The following is a 20,989-nucleotide window of genomic DNA, read 5'->3' on the forward strand; positions in this document are numbered from 1 at the left end:
CCTGACCTACAACGAAAACAAGTGTACCTTCAATACTACACGTTTGTGTATTCTTGGTTGCGTTGTGGAGAATGGGGTAATCGGGCCGGATCCTGAAAGATTACGCCCACTTAAGGAATTGCCTTTACCTCACACTGTAAAAGCTTTAAGAAGGTGTCTGGGATTCTTCTCGTACTATGCCCAGTGGGTGGCTAGCTACTCAGATAAAGTCCAACCTCTTATTAAGTCGACGTCTTTTCCGCTATCGGCGGAAGCTCAGGAGGCTTTTTGTAATATCAAACGGGACATTGAGAAGGCAGTGGTATGTGCCGTGGGTGAGAAGATCCCTTTTCAAGTGGAAAGTGATGCATCTGATTTTGCGTTGGCAGCAACTCTTAACCAAGCTGGTAGACCAGTAGCTTTCTTCTCTCGTACATTGCAAGGAGCAGAAGTTCGACATTCTTCAGTGGAAAAAGAGGCGCAGGCGATTATCGAAGCAGTCAGGTATTGGAGACATTATCTCGCTGGCTGACGTTTTACGCTTATTACTGACCAGCGATCTGTGGCCTTTATGTTCAATACTAAGCAGAGAGGCAAGATCAAAAATGATAAGATTTTAAGATGGTGAATAGAACTGTCAACATATGACTATGATATGCAGTACAGGCCTGGAGTATTTAATGAGCCATCGGATGCTTTGTCACGAGGAGTATGTGCTTGTCTAGGTATAGATAAGCTTCAAAGTCTCCACGACGCACTCTGCCACCCTGGGGTTACCAGAATGAACCACTTCATTAAGTCCCACAATCTACCCTACTCTATTGAGGAGGTTCGGACAATGACCAGAACCTGTCGTGTTTGTGCTGCATGCAAACCCCACTTCTATAAGCCATCCGAGCCAGCTCATCTTATTGAAGCAACTCGACCATTTGAGCCTCGATTTTAAAGGTCCCCTTCCATCGAGCGACCGTAATGTCTATTTTCTTATTATAGACGAGTACTCTCGGTTCCCTTTTGTTATCCCCTGTCCGGATGTGACTAGTGCTGTTGTAATTAAATGCCTCTGCCAACTGTTTTCTTTGTTTGGCATGCCTAACTATATACATAGTGATGATAGGGGTTCTTCCTTTATGAGCAAAGAATTGCGACAGTTTTTGCTATCGAAAGGGATTGCAACGAGTAGAACTACCAGCTATAACCCTCGTGGTAATGGGCAGGTCGAGAAAGAAAATGCGACAGTGTGGAAGGCTATCGTATTGTCTCTGAAGTCGCGAGGCCTGCCGACCTCTCGCTGGCAGGATGTCCTGCCAGATGTGCTGCATTCCATAAGGTCTCTTTTGTGTACAGTGACGAATGCCACCCCTCATGAAAGGATGTTTAGCTTTCCAAGAAAAGCTACTAATGGAGTATCGTTACCCACATGGTTGACGACCACGGGCCCTGTGCTGTTGTGCAGACATGTGAGAGGCCACAAGACTGATCCACTGGTGGAGGAAGTACAACTCCTTCATGCTAATCCCCAGTATGCGTACATTCAATATCCGGATGGGCGAGAGGATACGGTCTCTATTAAAGATCTTGCACCTGCTGGAGCTCAGAGTTCGACTCAGTAGAGTTTTCAATTGTGGTATTTGACCTTCAGAGACACAAACCCTCAGTGTGGAAAACACTGATGATTCTGGGAATTCGGATGAATCGGAGTTGGTACTCCGGGAGGAGCCTCGGCAAGAGTTACGTCGTTCCCAGAGGACTATCAGACCTCCTGACAGACTGAATCTATAGCAGGGGGTGAATGTGATGAAATAACTCTGTTCTGGATTGTCTGTTGTTGTACTTGTTAATGTCTGGAATGTTTTACAGGTGTAACCACTAATGTTCCTCCCTAGCTCCGCCTTTATGGATCCTCCTGATTGGTGTGAGTCTTATTTATAAGAGCTGGGTTTTACTCATAAGGGCTGGGTCGGTGATGAATGATGGTTGCCCTGTGTTAACTTGATGCCATGATTCTTACTTAATAAAAGCCTTAAGTTTTAACCTCATGGATTCAGGCAGTTATTTGGCACATCAGTTTTTCCAGCATTTTCTGTTGTTATTTCGGATTTCCAGCATCTGCAGTATTTTGCTATCGGACAACTAGTGCAATGGACCCCTTTTATCTTTTTAAAATAGAGCAGATAAGAGAGAGTACTTTGCATCCCTAACCTCTGATTGGAAAATATTTTCCAAACTCCTGAATCTCCATGACATTGCTTACAGGGCCTCATCCATTCAACCCCCACTCCAGCCCTCACACCCACTCAGTCCCCACTCTCCATTACTCAAGGCCTCAAAACACTTAGATGCAAGAGAGGAAAGAGGGGCCACGCAAGGCAAGCACTCAGAATAGGCCCACTTGGATTAGGAGTTTTGCTCGAGCACTGGAGGCAGACCTGTCTGAACAAGAGCAGGAGATCAGTGAGCCACTGGTAGGATCAAGGGATTGAACAGGAAAAAAGCTAGCTAAGTGACTAGGAGTGTCGTGCAAGGCACAAATTTGCCAAGTTGCCATCCTTTTGCAGCTCGTATCGAGCAAATGAGATCAAAATCTTTAATCATAAAGAATTTGTTATATACCAGGAAAAACAGGGAGAGCAACAGCAGTAGCTATAAGCCTGGTGAGGTCAAGGCAGGAACAGGGCTGGGAAGAGACAAGTACAGTGGCCATGACTTGAAAAGAAATCCAGCCTATGCAGTCAGATGAATCCCATGATCCAATTGAATTTCTGGAAGATTATTAGCATAGATTACTTGATTACCACATATTAGGAGGCTAAAATGTAACAGACTAAATTAACTAATCAGATGAAGAGGACCCAAACTCATCATTAATATATGGAAATTAAGCACTCTTTAAAGGTACTATGTAAATACAGAAAAAGTGACCCAGTTAAAATAAAATAAACGTCACCTACATTGAATATTAAAAACCAAGCAGCAAATAAATGTATATCCATGTAGATAAAATTGTGCCTTCATGTTTATCAGCAGTACATTATGATAAAATAAATGAAAATGTCTTGAGTTTAGGGATCGCAAAGCAGCAGTGCATCTTGCTATAAATAAGTTGTCTACTATGGCTAGAGGTACAAGAAACTTTGGTTTATCCGGAGGTTAACTGTCCGGAATGCTCGAGCCACCGGCAAAAATCAGGAGCCGTTTCGTTAGGTTTTTTTTCACCAGTCAGGCTCTGCAAGGTCTCGCTGAAGCTGTTGCTAAGCTACAGAGACGCTTGCAAGGTACGGCCGACTGTTTAGAAGCTGTTGCTAAGCAACAGGATTTGTTGCCAGATACGGAGCTCAAAATCTCCATATGTTTCAACATTAGCGCTGGTTTGTCCGGCAGTTTTGATGGGACGGCAACAGCGCGGTCCCGTCGGTGCCGGATAGCACAAAGTTTCCTGTACCTAGTTTCCAACGTAGTTTTAAAAATGAAACAAGTTTCCATTGATATTGGGAAACAAAAATGAAGACCATTAATTAGAGGGTGGATCCAATTAAATGTAGTTATGTTGCAGTTTCCGAATACTTAAGCAACCTACACTTTCTCGCCCACACCCACTATCTCGTGCAAGAAAAACAGACATGGTTGCTGGCATGAAACCATTAAGTAAAACAAAGACCAAAGTAGTAGATTGGGGAAAAAAAAGCTAACCTGGAGGGAAGGAGAATTGAACAAGGGAAAGTAAACTGGAATAAATAATAGACAAAGAGATTGAACAGCAATGGGAAATGTTTAAAACAGTGATCAAGAGTTCAGGAGAAATATATTCCACTAAAAAACAACAAACTAGCCAATAATGAAACACCATGGTGGAATAAAGACAAAGGTAAAATTGAAACTGAAGAAAAAAGTCATACTCCAAGTACATAGGCAATAAAGAGGGTGACAAAAGGGAATACAAAGAGGTACGGTGAGGTGATGCATTTTGGTAGAAAGATAAAGAGCCCACATACTGCTTGGATAATAAGAGGCTAAATGAGTAGAGGAGCAAAGGGATCTAGGGGTACACATTCACAAATCACTAAAAGTAGCAACACAGGTTAATAAGGCCATAAAAAAGCAAACCAAGCATTGGGGTTCATTTCTAGAGGGACAGAACTGAAAAGCAAAAAGGTTGTGTTAAACTTGTATCGAAGCTTGGTTAGATCACACTTGGAATACTATGCACAGTTCTGGTCTCCATATTATAAAAATATAGAGGCACTGAAGAAGGTGCAAAATAGAAAGATTCACAAGGATGACACCAGAACTATCAAAGGTCGAACAGCTCGGGTGCTTTTCTCTAGAAAAGGGAAGGCTGAGGGGTGACCTGATAGAGGTCATTAAGATAATGAAAGGGTTTGATAGGGTATATGTAGAGAAAATGTTTCCATTTGTGGGGGAATGGAAAAATAGAGGTCATAAATATAAGATAGTCACTAATAAATCCAATAGGGAATTCAGGAGAAACTTCTTTACCCAAAGAGTAGCAAGAATGTGGAATGCACTACCACAAGGAGTAGTTGTGGCAAATAGCATAGATGCATTTAAGGGGAAGCTAGATAATCATGAGGAAGAAAGGAATAGAAGAATATGCTGATAGGGTTAGATGAAGAGGGGTGGGGGGACACTTGTGTGGAGCATAAACACTGGCATAGACCAGTTGGGCCGAATGGCCTGTTTCTGTTCTGTAGACTTGATGTAACAAACTCATGAGATAAAATATCAACACAAGACTTAAGAACAAATGAGTTTCAAGCAAGTGTGTTACATTAAAGAGTATTATAGAAAGTTATTCCAAAAACTGCACACTGGACAGATTTTTAAAGACTGAATAAAATCAGATTAGCCACAATACAATCATAGAACATATTGGTATTCAAATCTGAAAAGCTGAAAAATTAGGAACTGAAGGAGAGTGAATTAATTCATCCTACTGTACCTTAGTACTGGCTTGTTCACACTGCGCAGTCACCTTGGTCAATTCATCTCTGCACTTACTCAGTTTGCACTCTTTCTCTGAAAGATCTGTTTTAGCTTTCTCAAACTGGAATTGAATTTCATGTAGCTTGTTCATATGATTTTTTATTTCTTTCTCCTGAGCTTGAAGTTGAAATTCCAGATCCAAAACTTTAGTTTGCAGTTCTTTAAAAAAAAAAGTGAACACGGTTCATCAGTACTTAGATACTGCTACAGTACAGCAACTCATCATTTACTCCATCTGAAACATTTTATTAAACCATTTCATTCAAGAGCAATGTAATGGCTAACATTATGACAAGAATAGAGAATATTTGAGTAAAGAGAGTGTAATTCTACATATCCACTATAATACACAAATAAAAATTATCAATTTGCATTATATAGTATACTTTTAAGAGGAGGGGAGAGGCACATTCATGAGCACGCTGTAAGCTTGTGAAGAAAACTTAAGGATTCCTCACACATTTAACTAGCTGATTTAATCCAATTTAGGATAACTAACTTATTAATTCAATTTCAGTTTCAAACACTTCTGTTTTTTTAGAAAAAGCCATAGGGGAAAATGGGGAGATGTAGATTTACAGCAGTACAAAGATTAATAACTTGGAAAATACACATTATTTACTACATAATGATTCTTAGGATTGGGTGAGCTATCACACTGCTCTTCAATCTTTGGAGCTTGCATTCAAATCCTGTCCAGACTTATCGGGTGAATCTTTTTTTGTCTCTCTTGGTTATAACAATCTTCTATGAAGTGAGCTTGGCTATCTCGACCCATGTCTTAGTGGATTCAAGGCTACAGGACAAAACTGATACTAATTGGGACATAATTAACAATCAATATATTGCTGGTGTGGGAAGTAATAAGATTCACACTGGTGCTGTACACGGGGCCCTTCTAAAGTTGAATTCAAGGTACATTATTGGGGTAGAATAAAGCAAGTATAATTCTGCAGCTGGCTGTGCTAGAATTAACTTGAGGATACTTGTTGCCAACAGCAGGTGAGAAATTGGAGAACACTGTAGGACACCACCAAGATTGAAATGAGCAAGAGAGAAGTACAAATTGAGAAGTATTGTTAGGGAGATGGGTATAATGACTGCTTGTACACCACTCTTAGTCCTCATGCTGCTTAGAATTAGAAAAATGTTCCTAAAAGCAGTTTATCTTTCAAAATGATTAATTATGAGAAACTGTTATTCTTTGGTCACTACAATACCTTGATTTTGTAATTTCAGTTGTTCCTCCTGCTTGGAGCTGTCTGTACTGTTATTAAACCAGCCTGTAGAGTGTGTGGTCTTTTGCAGCGACTTGGAACAATGCTTGAATGGAGTTTCTTCCTGTTCCCATTGAAGATTCGTGGAAACACCCCTCTTCAACGGGGTCTCCAGTGTATGGGAGGCTTGCTGACTTGGAGTCTGATCTTGTTGCCATGGAAACACAGATGAAGAGGATCGCTGCCGTGCAATATTCCGATGGTTAATGGTGCTATGAGGTTGTGTTTGGTTGATCAACTGCAAAATTGTAAAAACTTAATTCAAGAAGGCGTTTTCCCAACAAAAGTTCCACTACAACAAAGTGCCTTAATCCTAAATTGAGAACACCCCTATCAGCGCAAGAACTTCTATTTCCACAAGCCATTCTTCTACATTCTCAGAGCAAAACTGTCAATTTAATTCCAAATTTGAGATGTGTGATGGGGACACATTTGGAACTGGTACGTGACTTTCATGTGGAGCCCCTTACAGTCAACAGAAGTTCAAACCCAGGTCCCAAAAGAAGCAGGACAGTGTGCTAACCCATTGCACCATCCAGGTCGCCAGGGGAAGTGTCTTCCTACATTTATAAAAGAGTACGAGACACCACCACAACAGCTAGCATTTATATGGTGCCTTAAACGTGGAAAATGTTCCAAAGTGCTTCACAAAGGTGTAACCAAAAAATGGACACCAATGGGGGGGGAAGGCGCGACTAAAACCTTGGTTAAAGAGGTGGATTTTAATGAGGGTCTTAAAGGGGACAGGGAGGTGGAAAGGCAGAGGGGTTCAGGGAGGGAATTCCAGAGCATGGGGCCTAGGTGGCTGAAATCATGGTTGCCAATGGTGGGATGAAAGGAGAGGGGGAGGTGCATAAGATGCCAGATTTAGTAGAATGAAGAGTTCAAGGGGAGAGGTCAGTTGTAGGGCTGGAGGACGTTATAGAGATAGGCACGGTTAAGCTATGATGGGATTTAAAGGCAGGGATGAGAATTTTAAATTTCAGGTACTAGTCACCGCCTCCTTACAAACAGCAATGCCAAATGCCCCATCCTCTTATTTCGCAGACTTGCTTGCCTCGAGTGCCCGCTGGGGTCTGACCTCAAATCTCCTTATCGTCCCACTCACCTCAACTACCAGTGCCCTATTTGACTCAGTCACTGGACCAATTATCACTGCACCTACCTTCAGAATGTCTGTTCACTCATGGATGGCAGCATCTTGCCCCTTAGTGAAGGCTCCCCACCAAGCTTTACTTTTCATCACCTGCACCGCCAAACCATTGCAGTGATGGTGTGGCTCTTATCACCAAATTACACCTTGGTCTCTCCCCCTAATCCTCTGGCACTTTCTCCTCTTTCAAGCAACTCACATTGTTCTACCCACTCACCTCTTTAAAATTATTGTTGTCTACCATCACTTCAAGCCCCACCTGAAGTTTCTCACCAAGATATCCTCGCTCAGCCTCCACATTGCATCTGCTCATCCTCAGTTATTTAAATATTCATCTCAGCTTTCCTTGCCTTCTCTCCTCCAAATTCACTGACTTCCGGTCCACACTACAGCTTTCCCTCTATATAAACTCTCCTACCCATTCTCACAACCAACCCCTCAACCTTGCCATTTCCCGTGATCTCTCTACTACCACGGTCTCAATCAGGCAAGGGCATCTCTGACCACTTCCTCGTATCCCTCACCAGCCACATCCCCCTGCCCCTTAAAGCCCTACTTCCTTCTGTCCATCCTGAGAAAACTCAAACCCAAATTATTTACAACTGCACTTTTTAAATCCCAACTGTCTAGCCTTTGGCCCTCCATTTGCCACAATACTTTTGCAGCCATTGATACACTTAACCACTCCCTCATGACAGAGGTGGTGGGGATGTACAGCTGGGTGTCATCAGTGTGCACGTGAGAGCTGACCCCATGTCTGTGGATGATGTCACCAAGTAGATGAGGAAGAGGAGCCAAGGACAGATTCTTGGGGGACTCCGGAGGCAATGGTGTGTGGGCTGGAAGAGAAGCCGTTGGCGGCGATGCTCTGGTTAGGTATGAGTGGAACCAAGCAAGGGTAATCCCAGAGCTGGGCAACGGAGGAAAAATCATTGGAGGAGGATGGCGTGGCTGACCAGACAGGTCGAGGAGGCATAACGTACCGTCACAGAAAAATTTCATTTATGATGTTGGTTAGGGTCGTTCAATGCTGTGGCAAGGGTGGAAACCTGATTGGAGAGTCAAACAAGGAACTCCAGGAAAGATAGGCACAGATTGAGACATGATATCACATTCAAGCACATTTGAGAGGAGAGGGAGGTTGAAAATGGGGCAGTAGTTTGCAAGGATAGATAGGTTGAGGATGGGTTTTTTGAGAAAGGGTGATGATGGTGGTTTTTAAAAAGGAACAAGGGACAGAACAGAGGAGAGGGAACCATTTAAAATGTCAGTTTGCATGGAGGCCAGGAAGGAAAGTTGGGTGGTCAGCAGTTTACTGGGAATAGTGTCAAGAGAGCAGAAGGTGAGTCTGATAGATGTGATGAGCTCGAAGATGGCATGGAGAAAGATGGGAGAAAAACGAGAGATAAGGGTTCAGGCCTTAGGCAGCAAGGGGAAGGAGGGAAAGCAACAGAGGTACCTGAACAGATGGGCTTCTGGTGACAAAGAAGTCCATGAGCTCCTCACACTTGTTGGAGGTAAGGGGAGAAGGGTTTAAGGAGACAGTTGATAGCGGAGAAAAGAAGCCTCAGTGCCTGAGTTTCCCTTTTCTTAAACAGGTTTTAATTTTAAGAAATTGGAATTTTATTGATTTGATAAAAACAGATCACCAATTAGCAATTATTGCACCAAACCATAGTAACAATGAATTTTCCCAAATTCAAATTTTTGTATTATGCTATCTCCCCTGTAGTTAGGGGATCATTGATATGACGCTACATACCAATTCCGACTATGCAACTTTTGCACTATCTATTTCGAAGTGTGCAAGAATGGTGTGCATTAACTGAATCCATTAATTTCCTGAATTCCCTGCAGGAAAGTGTCTTCTGGCTGAATCTCCCTGATGGCAAAGCAGAAATCAGAACCCACTATACAGGAAACCATGGATATGAAGCCACATTCTACCATTCCATGGCACAAAAAGTTTTTTTTTATATAAAATAGTTGGAAAGCAAACCAGAAAGCAGGGTTAGTGAAAAACAGAATTTAAATACAGCCAACCTTTCCAAAAACCCAGCCACAAATCTGGCCTCTTCCATTCTGGATTGCTTAGGGAAGTCCAGCATATTGCATGGATGCACTTCATTGGGTTGGGGGGGGGCGGGGGGGTGCGGTAGGAGAGGAGAAAGAGGAAAGTAACAGGGAGGATGTACAAGCACTAATTGGGTGTTGCGTTCATAAGTGACAAAAAAAGATATTTATCATGCAACTTATCTCTATCAAATAGCTGCATCTCATATATGCAAAGGGAGCAATTCTGAAGAGTAACAGAGTAACCACAGATGGGTACACGGAGGCGAGATGAGCAAGCACTTGATGAAAATAAGGTGATTTGTCCTCCTTTTAAATTCATTATCAACTTATTTGCATCCATCAATCAAAAAGGTAAAGAAATTTAAAACCAATACTTTAGCTCTCAAAGTCAATCTCATTTTTATTAAATTCAAAAAGAGAAATATAACAAATTAACTACATTCTAGTGTGATTGAAAAGTTAGACTTACGTTGTGCCTGAAAAAAAATTCAGTAAGTATGTTAAGAAAGAAGTGTAAGGCAGCGGTGAAATTTGTCCTGGACAGTAGCACAAAACGGCCAACAGCGAATCGGCAGCACACTTTGCACTCAGCCCCATTTTCTTTTCCATTGAAGTCAATAGTAAAGAAAAATATTGGGCAGAGTGTAATGTAGGCGGACGATCCACTATTGCCCGTTTTGCACTACCAACAAGACAAATTTCACCCTCATAGGTCTAGTCAGTGTTAAACAATACATTTCAAAACTCTGAATGAAACCAAGGAATTAAAAGTAGACAAAAAAAAGAGATAAAAAGGGAAAATAAAAGCTCCAAATGCCATGAATAAATCTGAAGTTTAAAAAAAGATAGAAATATACACCAGCATTTCAAAAGATAACATTTAAATTAATGTTGAGGGAATTAAACAGTTCCCAGTTCAGTCACCACCTTTCCCATCTCTTTTTAAATGCCAACAGATCTGCTGTGTATTTTTAGCATATTCTCTTTAGTGGACAGAAAAGATTTATCTCACCTTGGCCTGAATTATTTTTAGTTCCGTTTCCAATTGGCTTCTTTCTTCCACTTCTTTACTATATTTTTCCTGCAGTTCCTTCAGTTTTGAATCTGGAAGAGAAGAGAATCAACAAAATGACTTGGTATCAAACAACCTCCTCTAATTTTGCTTCACAAAAGTTCACAAAAATATTAAAATCTTTTAGTACATTATGCAAAAATAACAATGACTGCATTCTCTAATTAGCAGTACAGCTGTGGCTGTTATTTTTTTAATGTATCACTTGGTATTCCCAATCATGCAGACCAGAAGGATCCCATATATTGGCAGATCTTAGCCAGGGCAGCTGCAAGGGGCATTATAATTGGCCTTGCAATCGGCTGAAAGACAGCCTAGATTATGTACTCAAGTCTTGGAGTGGGGTTTGATACATAACCATCTGTCTCAGAAGCGAGTGTGCTACCAATAAGCCACGGCTAACACTTGTGACTTTTTTTGCAATGTTGAAACCTTTAAAACATTAATATACAATAGACAATAGTATCTCTAACCAAGCTTACCAGCATCAGTTTGATTTGGTGTCATAGAGCCAGAGAGGTTTCTTTGTGGCGTTGTAGACTGTACATCTGCTGGCATTACAGTCTGCTGGCTTCGCTCAAATTCAGACTTGTATCTGTAAAGCAAAAGTGCAGGTTGTTAGACGACAGTATGATCTATGTCTTTTCATTTGCAGAAGCAGGAATAATTCTTACATAGTTTCATTTCAAAGGCTAATAAAGTAGAAAATAAATCTCAGATGTAGTTCAGCCTGTCCATATAATAAAAAAAGTGAGTTACACAATGACTGGTCTGCATCAGTTTTCTTCGCTATTAAGATAATTATACAATACCTTCACGTTACCATTAATTGCCTGCACCTATATCCCCCACCCCCAAAGATGGCTAATGTAAAATGTAATCTAGCCACCAATTTTATTTTATAGCTCATAACTACTTCTGGCCCAATACCACACCACATTGTTTACACACTAGTTCATATGGGTAACTTGCAATAAATTGTTACAGGGACATGTCCCTCCCTCCCCCTATATATCAATCAGAGTACAGTATGCCATTACATAAGGAGGTTAAATGAACGAGGAAAAACAGGAGCAGTCACATCATTTTGCCGACAGTGGTATTTTCCTCTTCCAACAATTTTTTTCTCCTTTCCTCTGTCCCAAAGACATTGACTTCTTGCTGGGATACAGTTCTACAGGTGCCAATCACCCTCCAGTATCTAACCTAAGTGGCCATTATTTGTGCTTTAAGACGAGACAGAGTCAGCAGGCTATTTTACCACACATATGATTACTGCAGAGCCTGATACTGTCTTCAACGTGACATCCATGCATGTGTACTCTCAATAGGGATTACTGGATACTGATTAGGAATAGAAAGCATGATGAATTTTCCTCTCTTTATTGCAGAGGAACTAAAGCCATTTGTAGCACACTGACTGCCATTTGAACATTCACAAACTGTGAATTTCCTGGTCTTTGCATCTTAGTAAATCACCAACTTAACCAAGTAAGCTAAAGTACTGCTTTACATTCATGACATAACCAGAGATCTAGGACAAAACACACCCTATGTAAAAAATATTTTTCTGTTATTCCAAAAATAATTCAAGCTGCAACTGTGTTGTTGAATTTAAGCTGCCATGTGAATTTAAACAGCACCCTCTGGTGGCTAACTATTGTAGCACCGGGTTTCTTCGCAATTTATTTGAACTTTTAACTTATTCTGCCCTACATTTTTAACCAATAAAATACTGTCACGTGTTTTCTACTTAGAGGTTATGTTCAGAAGACTTACATTAATGTGGGAAAAAAAGTTTACTGGTACAGGCTTACTTAAAATCTAATTTGGGCCACCATCTTGTTTTCAGGAGTGCTATATCCCTGTCTTTTGGCACCAAGCAGTTCCATCTTGACACTTTGTGTCTATGGGTTGTAATATCCTTGAGTCAATTTAATTAGCACAGTATAAAAAACTCTTTACCTCTTGCTCTCTTGCTCAAGTTTTTCCACCTGTTTCTTGCTTGATGCAAGCTGCCCCTCCAAGTAATTAACTTGCGATTCCTTCACTTGGAGTTCATGGGAAACCTTCTGCCTGGTTCTCTCAAGGTTTTCACATGATTCTATTAGGTTCTGGTGCTCCCTCTTTAGAGCGCTTGTTTCAGTCTTCTCATTCTCTACCTGTTTTACAAGCAGTGATGGAAAATGATTTAACAACCATATACTTTCTACCATAGAAAGAAAGAGCTACTGGTTACTTTACGATAACCATGACGCCTCCCACTTTGCTCCCCTTTTGAAGGCTTTTACATGTTACTGGGCTATGATTCTGCTGGTGCTATGCACCCAAAGTGGTTTACTGTTTATTTCAGCCCAGTGAGCGTCAGCAGGCTATTTTACCATGGGAGCATCACAGCTAGAATAGATTCGAGACCAAACTATTCTTATAACATGAATTTAGAAATGTCTGTTTGGCTGTTGATAGCACTCTCACAAGCACTCTCACATTTGAATCAGAAGAATTCAGGACTCCCAGGTGACTTTCTGTGGGCAGATGAGTAATGGAAACCCCAGAAAAGCAGTACAAATGGTGTTATAGCAGAAGATCAGGAGCACCCCTGCAGAAATTCACCCCCATAATCTAGGCTGACACTCCGACGTATTGCTGAGATACTGAGATAGAGATGCCATCCTTTGGACACATCCTGTCTACCTGCTCCATTGGTTCAGGCGAACATTCAAGATTTCATGGCACTAGTTGAAGAGGAGCAGGAAGTTCCCTTGGCCAATATTACTCCCTCAGCCAACATCGCCAAATACTGTAAATAAAACCGATCATTCATCCAATTGCTGCTGGTAGGATCTTGCATAAACTGACTGCCTCATTTACCTATAAAGCAATCATTCCATTTCAAAGTTTGTGGCATTCTTTTAGACCTTTCAGAGAAATATGCAATATAAATGCAAGTCTTTAAAGAAAATTATTTTGACACAATTTGGAGGCCAGTGGCAGGAAGAAACTGGACAGTACATGCAATGAAAAGCACTCAATTCTGTTTTGGTGTGTTTTCCCTCAAAAAGGATTTCACACCCCTTCCTTAGCTCTACTTTATTCTTACAGTTTGTATGTCCTTCGTGCTTCAGTTATCTACATATATAAATTGTTTAGCTATTGGGGAAAATCATCTTTCTCTCTCCCCCGGCATTCATATCCCCTCCAGATTTCAAGACTGTAACTTAAGCAATGAATCTAATACACAAGGTACAATCTAGAATTTGTTTTCAGTATACTCTGCAGGGTATTCAACTAATACATCAATATTCCACACTATGACCGGAATTTTCCTTACCTTGGCAGGTCCGGTGCGGGCAGTGTCCAGGGCAGGTCCCAATCCCGCTGCTGGCTCCATGCCACTGTACAAATGAACTTACCTTAATGGAGCATATTGAGCCCGCCCAGTGAGTTACCTGGCCCACCCGGTCTGGTGACGTCACTCATGATGCGTTTTAAGCCAGGATCCTTAAAGGGACCCTGGCCACATTAAAGTTTAAGTTCAATCTAACATAGTGAGTGTTGAATCTTTACTGTACAATCATATAATAAAAGTTATATCAGTGACAGAAATATTTAAATAAAATTAAGTAATATGACCATCTACAAATATGATCAAGAACATAATTTAAAAAGTACATTAATTGGGAAGTTGTTGGTGTTTTAGTCATAAATCTATAGACTTTTGTATCAGTAACTAGTACAAATAAAAGAGATGTGTGTATAGGTAATACATAAAATTAAGCAGATTTTAAATGGAATTGTAAAGGGGTGGATTTACAATCTTATGCAGGTTCAGCAGAACAGCTGCGGAATCCCTGACAAACAGTGTAAGTGGTGCTTACAATGTGTTTCTGGGATTTCTGCAGCTCTTCCGTTGAAGTGAACAACGGACAAGTGAGAGAACCTCTGCAGAAATTCACCCTAAAGTCTCAGACTGAAAAATTAAAATAGTCATATTCAGGGACTGAAAGCAAATTGAACTGGTGTAATGAGTGATGAGAATGAAATTGTTACAGTTGATGACTTGATTTAATGTGTAACTGGAATATCGCAGTATACTGAGAGAAAAACCTGACCAGAAACAACACAAAAATTTATTTAAATGGTATGTCATTTTTAATAGTGCAGATCAATTCACTGCAATTACTCTTCAGTTGGAAGGCAACAGCAGAGAATGACCAGTGAAAAATTAACATTTACCAGTAGCTTTTCAAGTAGAACAGAATCTCCATCAATCTGTTAGCTGATGTAATCAACTTGTTTTTATTTTGGTTTGTTTTCCATGCAGTCAAGTAATCAGCTGAAGCAATGGCCACAGAACTTGCACTTCAGGTTGACAGATGTGATTCCCGAGCTGTATGAATCCCGTGGCCATGCAGGGAACTTAAAAAAGTAGGGGGGGGGGAAAAGGCTCTTAAGTGCCTGTAAAGTACCTCATAATGGTTTCAATTGGGTCCCCCACCGCTGCAGGTCGGGTCAGCTCCACGCTGATAGATGTGCCCGTAGGATAGGCACGTGGGAGCGAGTTAACAGCAGGTTCCCAACCCGGTCAAAAAAAAATTCCCACCCAACTCGCCATCGATCGCGCCTGCTACCACCACGGAAAATTCAGCCCTGTGTTGATATGTGCCAAAAACACCATTTTTTTTTTAAAACCATGGCATTATTCTGTCCCTGCACTGCCACGTTTGTTCTCCGGCATTTTAGTTTCTCCAAATAGTGTGGTACTTATTCTTTGAAGTAAATAAGAAATACTATTGACACAGGTCATTAATAAGCTCGTGTATTTTGTGGTTTTTTTTATTGTAATTTTGCTTGGTCAAGAAAACTTTTTTTTTTGGTAATGTTCTCTCAACCAGAAATAATAATCTGCAGATGAAGTTCCTCATTTATGAATTCATAAATAAAAATCAGTAACAGTAAAGAATCTGATCTGTAATCTTAGTAAAATATAGTGGTGAATACTGAAGAAATATTCTTGATTATGCCACCATCTAAATAAATTATTGTAAGAATCACTGGTTTGAAAGACAGTGATCAGATATGGGAAAGATGGAAAGAAACCAATGTACACACTTTTCACCTGGATTTCTGCACTTACTATATATATATCCTGATGCGCTATCAATTACTCATAAAAGACGGAGAGTTAGAAGAGTAACTAAAGGCTTTTATTAGCAAAGAACAGAGCATGCCTCTCGTGGTTGACTGGGTTCCAAGAGAGCAGGGGGCTGCAGGGCAATCACCTTTGTACCTGGGCCTGTGGGTGGAGCCAGGGGCGGAGCCAGCAGAGACATGCTGAGGCATGCATAGGTACAACAGTGTGCAACAACAACAACAACAGTGAACAACAATAACAGTGGTTTACCACATTCACCCCTTGTTTAAAATTGAGTCCGGCGGGGTGAAGTGTACTAAAGGTTCATGTAAGTAAGTCTATCAGGTGGCCTTGTATGCCGTCCTGATCGTCGTGGTGGCGGCGGTGATGGTGCAGCATCCAACGTTGAATCTGGCGTCTCATGGAGTGGTTGGGTGGTCAATGACGGGTCCTGGGGCTGCGGCATGCCGTCTAGCGGGGTTGGGTTGTGGGTAGTGGTGGATGGCAATGGTAGTGTTTCAGGGGCGCCCAAAGGTGCGAGATCTCGTGTGGGGGCTGTGTCCTCCCGCCCGTCCGGGTACGCTACGTAAGCGTACTGGGGGTAGGCGTGGGTAGTGGTGGGTGGCGAGGGAGGTGTTTCGGGAGCACCCGAAGGTGCGAGGTCTCGTATGGAGACTGTGTCCTCCCGCCCGTCCGGGTACACCACGTAAGCATACTGAGGGTTGGCATGGAGGAGGCTCACCCTCTCGACCAGGGGGTCCGTCTTATGGGACCTCACGTGCTTCTGCAGTAGGACGGGTCCTGGAGAAGTCAGCCATGTCGGTAACGAGATCCCCGATGTGGACTTCCTGGGGAAGGAGAACATTCTCTCGTGAGGGGTAGCATTGGTGGCTGTACAGAGCAGTGACCGAATGGAATGGAGCGCCGCAGGGAGGACTTCCTGCCAGCGAGAGGTCGGAAGGCCCTTAGATTTCAAGTTTAAAAGGACTGCCTTCCAGACCGTCGCATTCTCCCTTTCCACCTGGCCATTCCCCCGGGGGTTGTAGCTGGTGGTCCTGCTAGTAGCGATACCTCTCGAGAGCAGGTACTGCCGGAGTTCGTCGCTCATAAAGGACGAGCCCCTGTCGCTATGAATATAGCTAGGGAAACCGAACAAGGCGAAGAGGTCATTCAGACATTTAATGACCGTGGTACTGGTCATGTCTGAGCAAGGGATGGCAAACGGGAAACGGGAGTACTCATCAATTATGTTGAGGAAGTACACATTGCGGTCGGAGGAGGGGAGGGGCCCTTTAAAATCGACGCTCAGCCGTTCAAAGGGGCGCGTGGCTTTGATCAGACTTGCTCTGTCTGGCCTATAAAAATGCGGTTTGCACTCGGCACAGATTTGGCAGTTCCTGGTCATGGTCCTGACCTCCTCGATGGAGTAGGGCAGGTTACGGGATTTGATGAAGTGAAAAAACCTGGTGACCCCCGGGTGGCAGAGGTCATTGTGGAGGGTCTTCCGTCTATCGACCTGCGCGTTGGCGCATGTACCACGTGATAGGGCATCTGGGGGCTCATTGAGTTTCCCGGGCCGGTACAAGATATCGTAATTGTAGGTGGAGAGTTCGATTCTCCACCTCAAGATCTTGTCATTCTTGATTTTGCCCCTCTGCTAATTATTAAACATAAAAGCTACTGAACGCTGGTCAGTGAGCAGGGTAAATCGTTTTCCGGCCAGGTAATGCCTCCAATGTCGCACAGCTTCCACAATGGCCTGGGCCTCCTTTTCGACAGAGGAGTGTCGAATCTCGGGGCCCTGGAGGGTCCTTGAGAAAAAGGCCACGGGTCTCCCCGCCTGGTTAAGGGTTGCAGCTAGGGCAAAGTCGGATGCGTCGCTCTCCACTTGGAAAGGGATGGACTCATCCACTGCGTGCATTGTGGCCTTCGCAATATCTCCTTTTATGAGAGTGAAGGCTGCACAGGCCTCTGCTGTCAGGGGGAAGGAGGTGGACTTGATGAGGGGTCTGGCTTTGTCCGCATAGTTGGGCACCCACTGAGCATAGTACGAGAAAAACCCTTGGCATCTCTTCAGTGCTTTTTGGCAGTGAGGGAGGGGGAGCTCCATAAGGGGGCGCATCCTGTCGGGGTCGGGGCCGATGACTCCGTTCTCCACTACACAGCCAAGAATGGCAAGGCGTTTGGTACGAAACATACATTTGTCCTTGTTGTATGTTAGGTTCAGCCGCTGGGCCGTACAGAGGAATTTCTCTAGATTAACATCATGGTCCTGCTGGTCGCGGCCGCAGATGGTGACGTTGTCTAGATAGGGGAAAGTGGCCTGGAGCGCGTTCTGGTCAACCATCCGGTCCATCTCCCGTTGGAAGACCGAAATCCCGTTGGTGACGCTGAAGGGAACTCTGAGGAAGTGGTAGAGACGACCGTCAGCTTCAAAAGCTGTGTACTGGCGGTCCTCAGCCCTGATGGGGAGCTGGTGGTATGCCGACTTCAGATCAATCGTCGAGAACACCCGGCATTGTGCTATCTGATTGACCATGTCAGATATGCAGGGGAGTGGGTATGCATCTAGCTGGGTGTAGCGATTGATCGTCTGGCTGTAGTCAATAACTAGGCGCTGTTTTTCGCCAGTCTTCACTACCACCACTTGTGCTCGCCATGGGCTGGTGCTACTTTCAATAATCCCTTCCTTCAGGAGTCTTGCTACCTCGGATTTAATGAAGCTCCTATCCCCGGCACTGTAGCGCCTGCTTTTGGTAGCGATGGGCTTACAGTCGCGGGTGAGGTTAGCGAACAAGGAGGGGGGGGGGGACCTTAAGGGTGGAGAGGCTGCAAATGGTGCGCGGCGGGCGATTTAAAAGCTGCTGGCTGCAGACTGTGAGTGGGGGGAGGAGTCCGTCGTACGCTAATGTGACACTCTTAAGGTGGCACTGAAAATCCAACCCCAGTAGAACGGCAGCGCAAAGATGGGGCAGGACCAGGAGTTTAAAATTTTTGTATTCTGTGCCCCTTACTGAAAGGGTCACTGCACAGTAGCCACCGACGTCCGCTGACTGGGCTTTGGAAGCCAAAGAGATCCGATGTCGCGTCGGCAGGACCGGGAGAGAGTAACTGCGCACCGTGTCGGGGTGGATAAAGCTCTCCGTGCTCCCGCTGTCAAAACGGCAGGTAGTGGCGCGGCCGTTTACCGTAATGTCCATCATGGACCTGGACAGTTGATGAGGGAGAGATTGGTCCAGCGTCACGGAGGCCAGCGTATGGTCGAGCGAGTCGATGTGGTCGTCAGATGAGGCGGTGGTTGAGTCCGGGTCCCCCGTGGTTGAAGTTGGAGACGTCCGAGATGGCGGACAAAATGGCGGCGCCCATGGTCCCGATCCCCACGCGGCTGGGGGAGCCCAAGATGGCGGACAAGATGGCTGCCCCCACGGTTCGCACGCGGCGCTGCTGGCGTTAGCGGTTTTACCTTTGCAGGCGCTGACATAGTGTTTCTTCCCGCAGCCGGAGCAGGTAGCGTTTCTCGCCGGGCAGCGTGCTCTGGGGTGTTTTGCCTGGCCACAAAAATAACATTTCTGTGCCATGGACATCGCAGCAGCAGTTGAAGGTGGCGGTCCCATGACCCAAGGTTGTGGCGTCCATGTTGCGGAGCGGTTAGGGGAGAAGGCGTCCATATTTCTGTGGGCCGCGTCGAGCGAGAGGGACACTGCCTTTCTCAGGTCCATTTCTCCCTTTTCCAACAGTCTCTGCCGGGAGTATCACAGAATCACAGAAACCCCACAGTGCAGATAGAGGCCATTTCGGCCCATCGAGCCTGCACTGACACATTATCCCACCCGATCCCCGTAGCCCCTACACCAACACATATCCCACCCTATCCCCGTAACCCCATGTATTTAATCCCCCTAACACTAAGGGTCAATTTATCATAGCCAATCAACCTAACCCGCACATCTTTGGACTGTGGGAGGAAACCGGAGCACCCGGAGAAAACCCACGCAAACACGGGGAGAATGTGCAAACTCCACAGACAGTCGCCCGAGGCCGGATTCGAACCCGGGTCCCTGGCGCTGTGAGGCAACAGTGCTAACCACTATGCCACCGTGCTGCCATAGTAGTCGGACCTTAGACCCGCAACGAAAGCATCTCGGATCAGTCCCTCCGTGTGTGCTGCGGCTGATACTTCTGTGCAATCGCAGTCTCGGCCGAGTATCCGTAGTGCCCGTAGGAAGGCCTCCACCGATTCCCCGGGCTGCTGTCTGCGGGATCTTAAGAGGTGCCTGGCATAGACCGTATTTACCGGGCGTGCGTATTGCCCTTTTAGCAGATCGATAGCCGCCGCGTAGGTCGTCGCGTCCTGGATTATTGTATAAACTTGGTGGCTCACCTTTGAGGCCAGGATTTCCAACTTGTTTTCGTCCAGGGTCACAGTTGAGGCTTGCAGGTAGGCCTCGAAGCAACGCAGCCAATGCGCGAATTTGGTAGCCGAACCCGCTTCTTGGGGGTCTAGGTCCAGACATGTTGGTCTGAGGGCTCGCAGCAGCTCCTGCTGCTCAGCGTTTGGTGCAGCAGCCTGCTGCTCAGCGTTTGTTGTCGACATTTTGTTTTTGCTAATAAAATTGATGCGCTATCAATTACTCATAAAAGACGGAGAGTTAGGAGAGTAACTAAAGGCTTTTATTAGCAAAGAACAGAGCATGCCTCTCGTGGTTGACTGGGTTCCAAGAGAGCAGGGGGCTGCAGGGCAATCACCTTTGTACCTGGGCCTGTGGGTGGAGCCAGGGGCGGAGCCAGCAGAGACATGCTGAGGCATGCATAGGTACAACGGTGTGCAACAACAGTGAACAACAATAACAGTGGTTTACCACATATCCCAAACCCACAACCTCTACCAACTAGAAGGACATGGGCAGCATGCGCATGGGAACACCATCACTTCCAAGTTCCACACCATCCAGACAAGGAAATATATCGCCGTTCCTTCATCGTCGTTGGGACAAAACCCTGGAACTCCTTTCCCCAACACCACTGCAGGAGTACCTTCACCACATGGACTGCAGCGGTTCAAGGCAGCGGCTCACCACCACCTTCTCAAGGGCAATTAGGGATGGGCGATAAATGCTGGCCTTGCCAGCGACGCCCACATCCTAAGAATGATTTTTTTTTTTTAATACATTTTAATATACTATTTCATACATTCCACATTTAGTTTAATTTCCATTCTTTTTGTTTAGAAACCTTTACAAATGTATAAATTCTTCCAATAAACAATTTCATGTAATCTTTCATTTACATTCAAT

The 20,989-nt window shown here is 44.2% G+C and overlaps 1 protein-coding gene across 3 annotated transcripts in view; it reads right to left on the minus strand.

The window, feature by feature from the left end:
* The window catches only part of cenpf (centromere protein F), an 84,672-nt gene that overhangs the window by 51,865 nt on the left and 11,818 nt on the right, over positions 1–20,989 (minus strand). For all 3 annotated transcript variants that reach the window (XM_085981173.1, XM_085981166.1, XM_085981169.1), the window contains 5 exons: positions 12,527–12,723; positions 11,044–11,156; positions 10,502–10,593; positions 6,204–6,498; positions 4,940–5,142 (listed from right to left, as the gene is read on the minus strand). In XM_085981173.1, the coding sequence (XP_085837299.1) occupies positions 4,940–5,142; positions 6,204–6,498; positions 10,502–10,593; positions 11,044–11,156; positions 12,527–12,723 (900 nt within the window). The remainder of the gene's footprint in view (positions 1–4,939; positions 5,143–6,203; positions 6,499–10,501; positions 10,594–11,043; positions 11,157–12,526; positions 12,724–20,989) is intronic.

This window comes from Somniosus microcephalus, chromosome 3, assembly GCF_052327205.1.
Source record: "Somniosus microcephalus isolate GS21.2 chromosome 3, FLI_Smic_1.0, whole genome shotgun sequence".
In the NCBI taxonomy this organism is placed as follows: domain Eukaryota; kingdom Metazoa; phylum Chordata; class Chondrichthyes; order Squaliformes; family Somniosidae; genus Somniosus; species Somniosus microcephalus.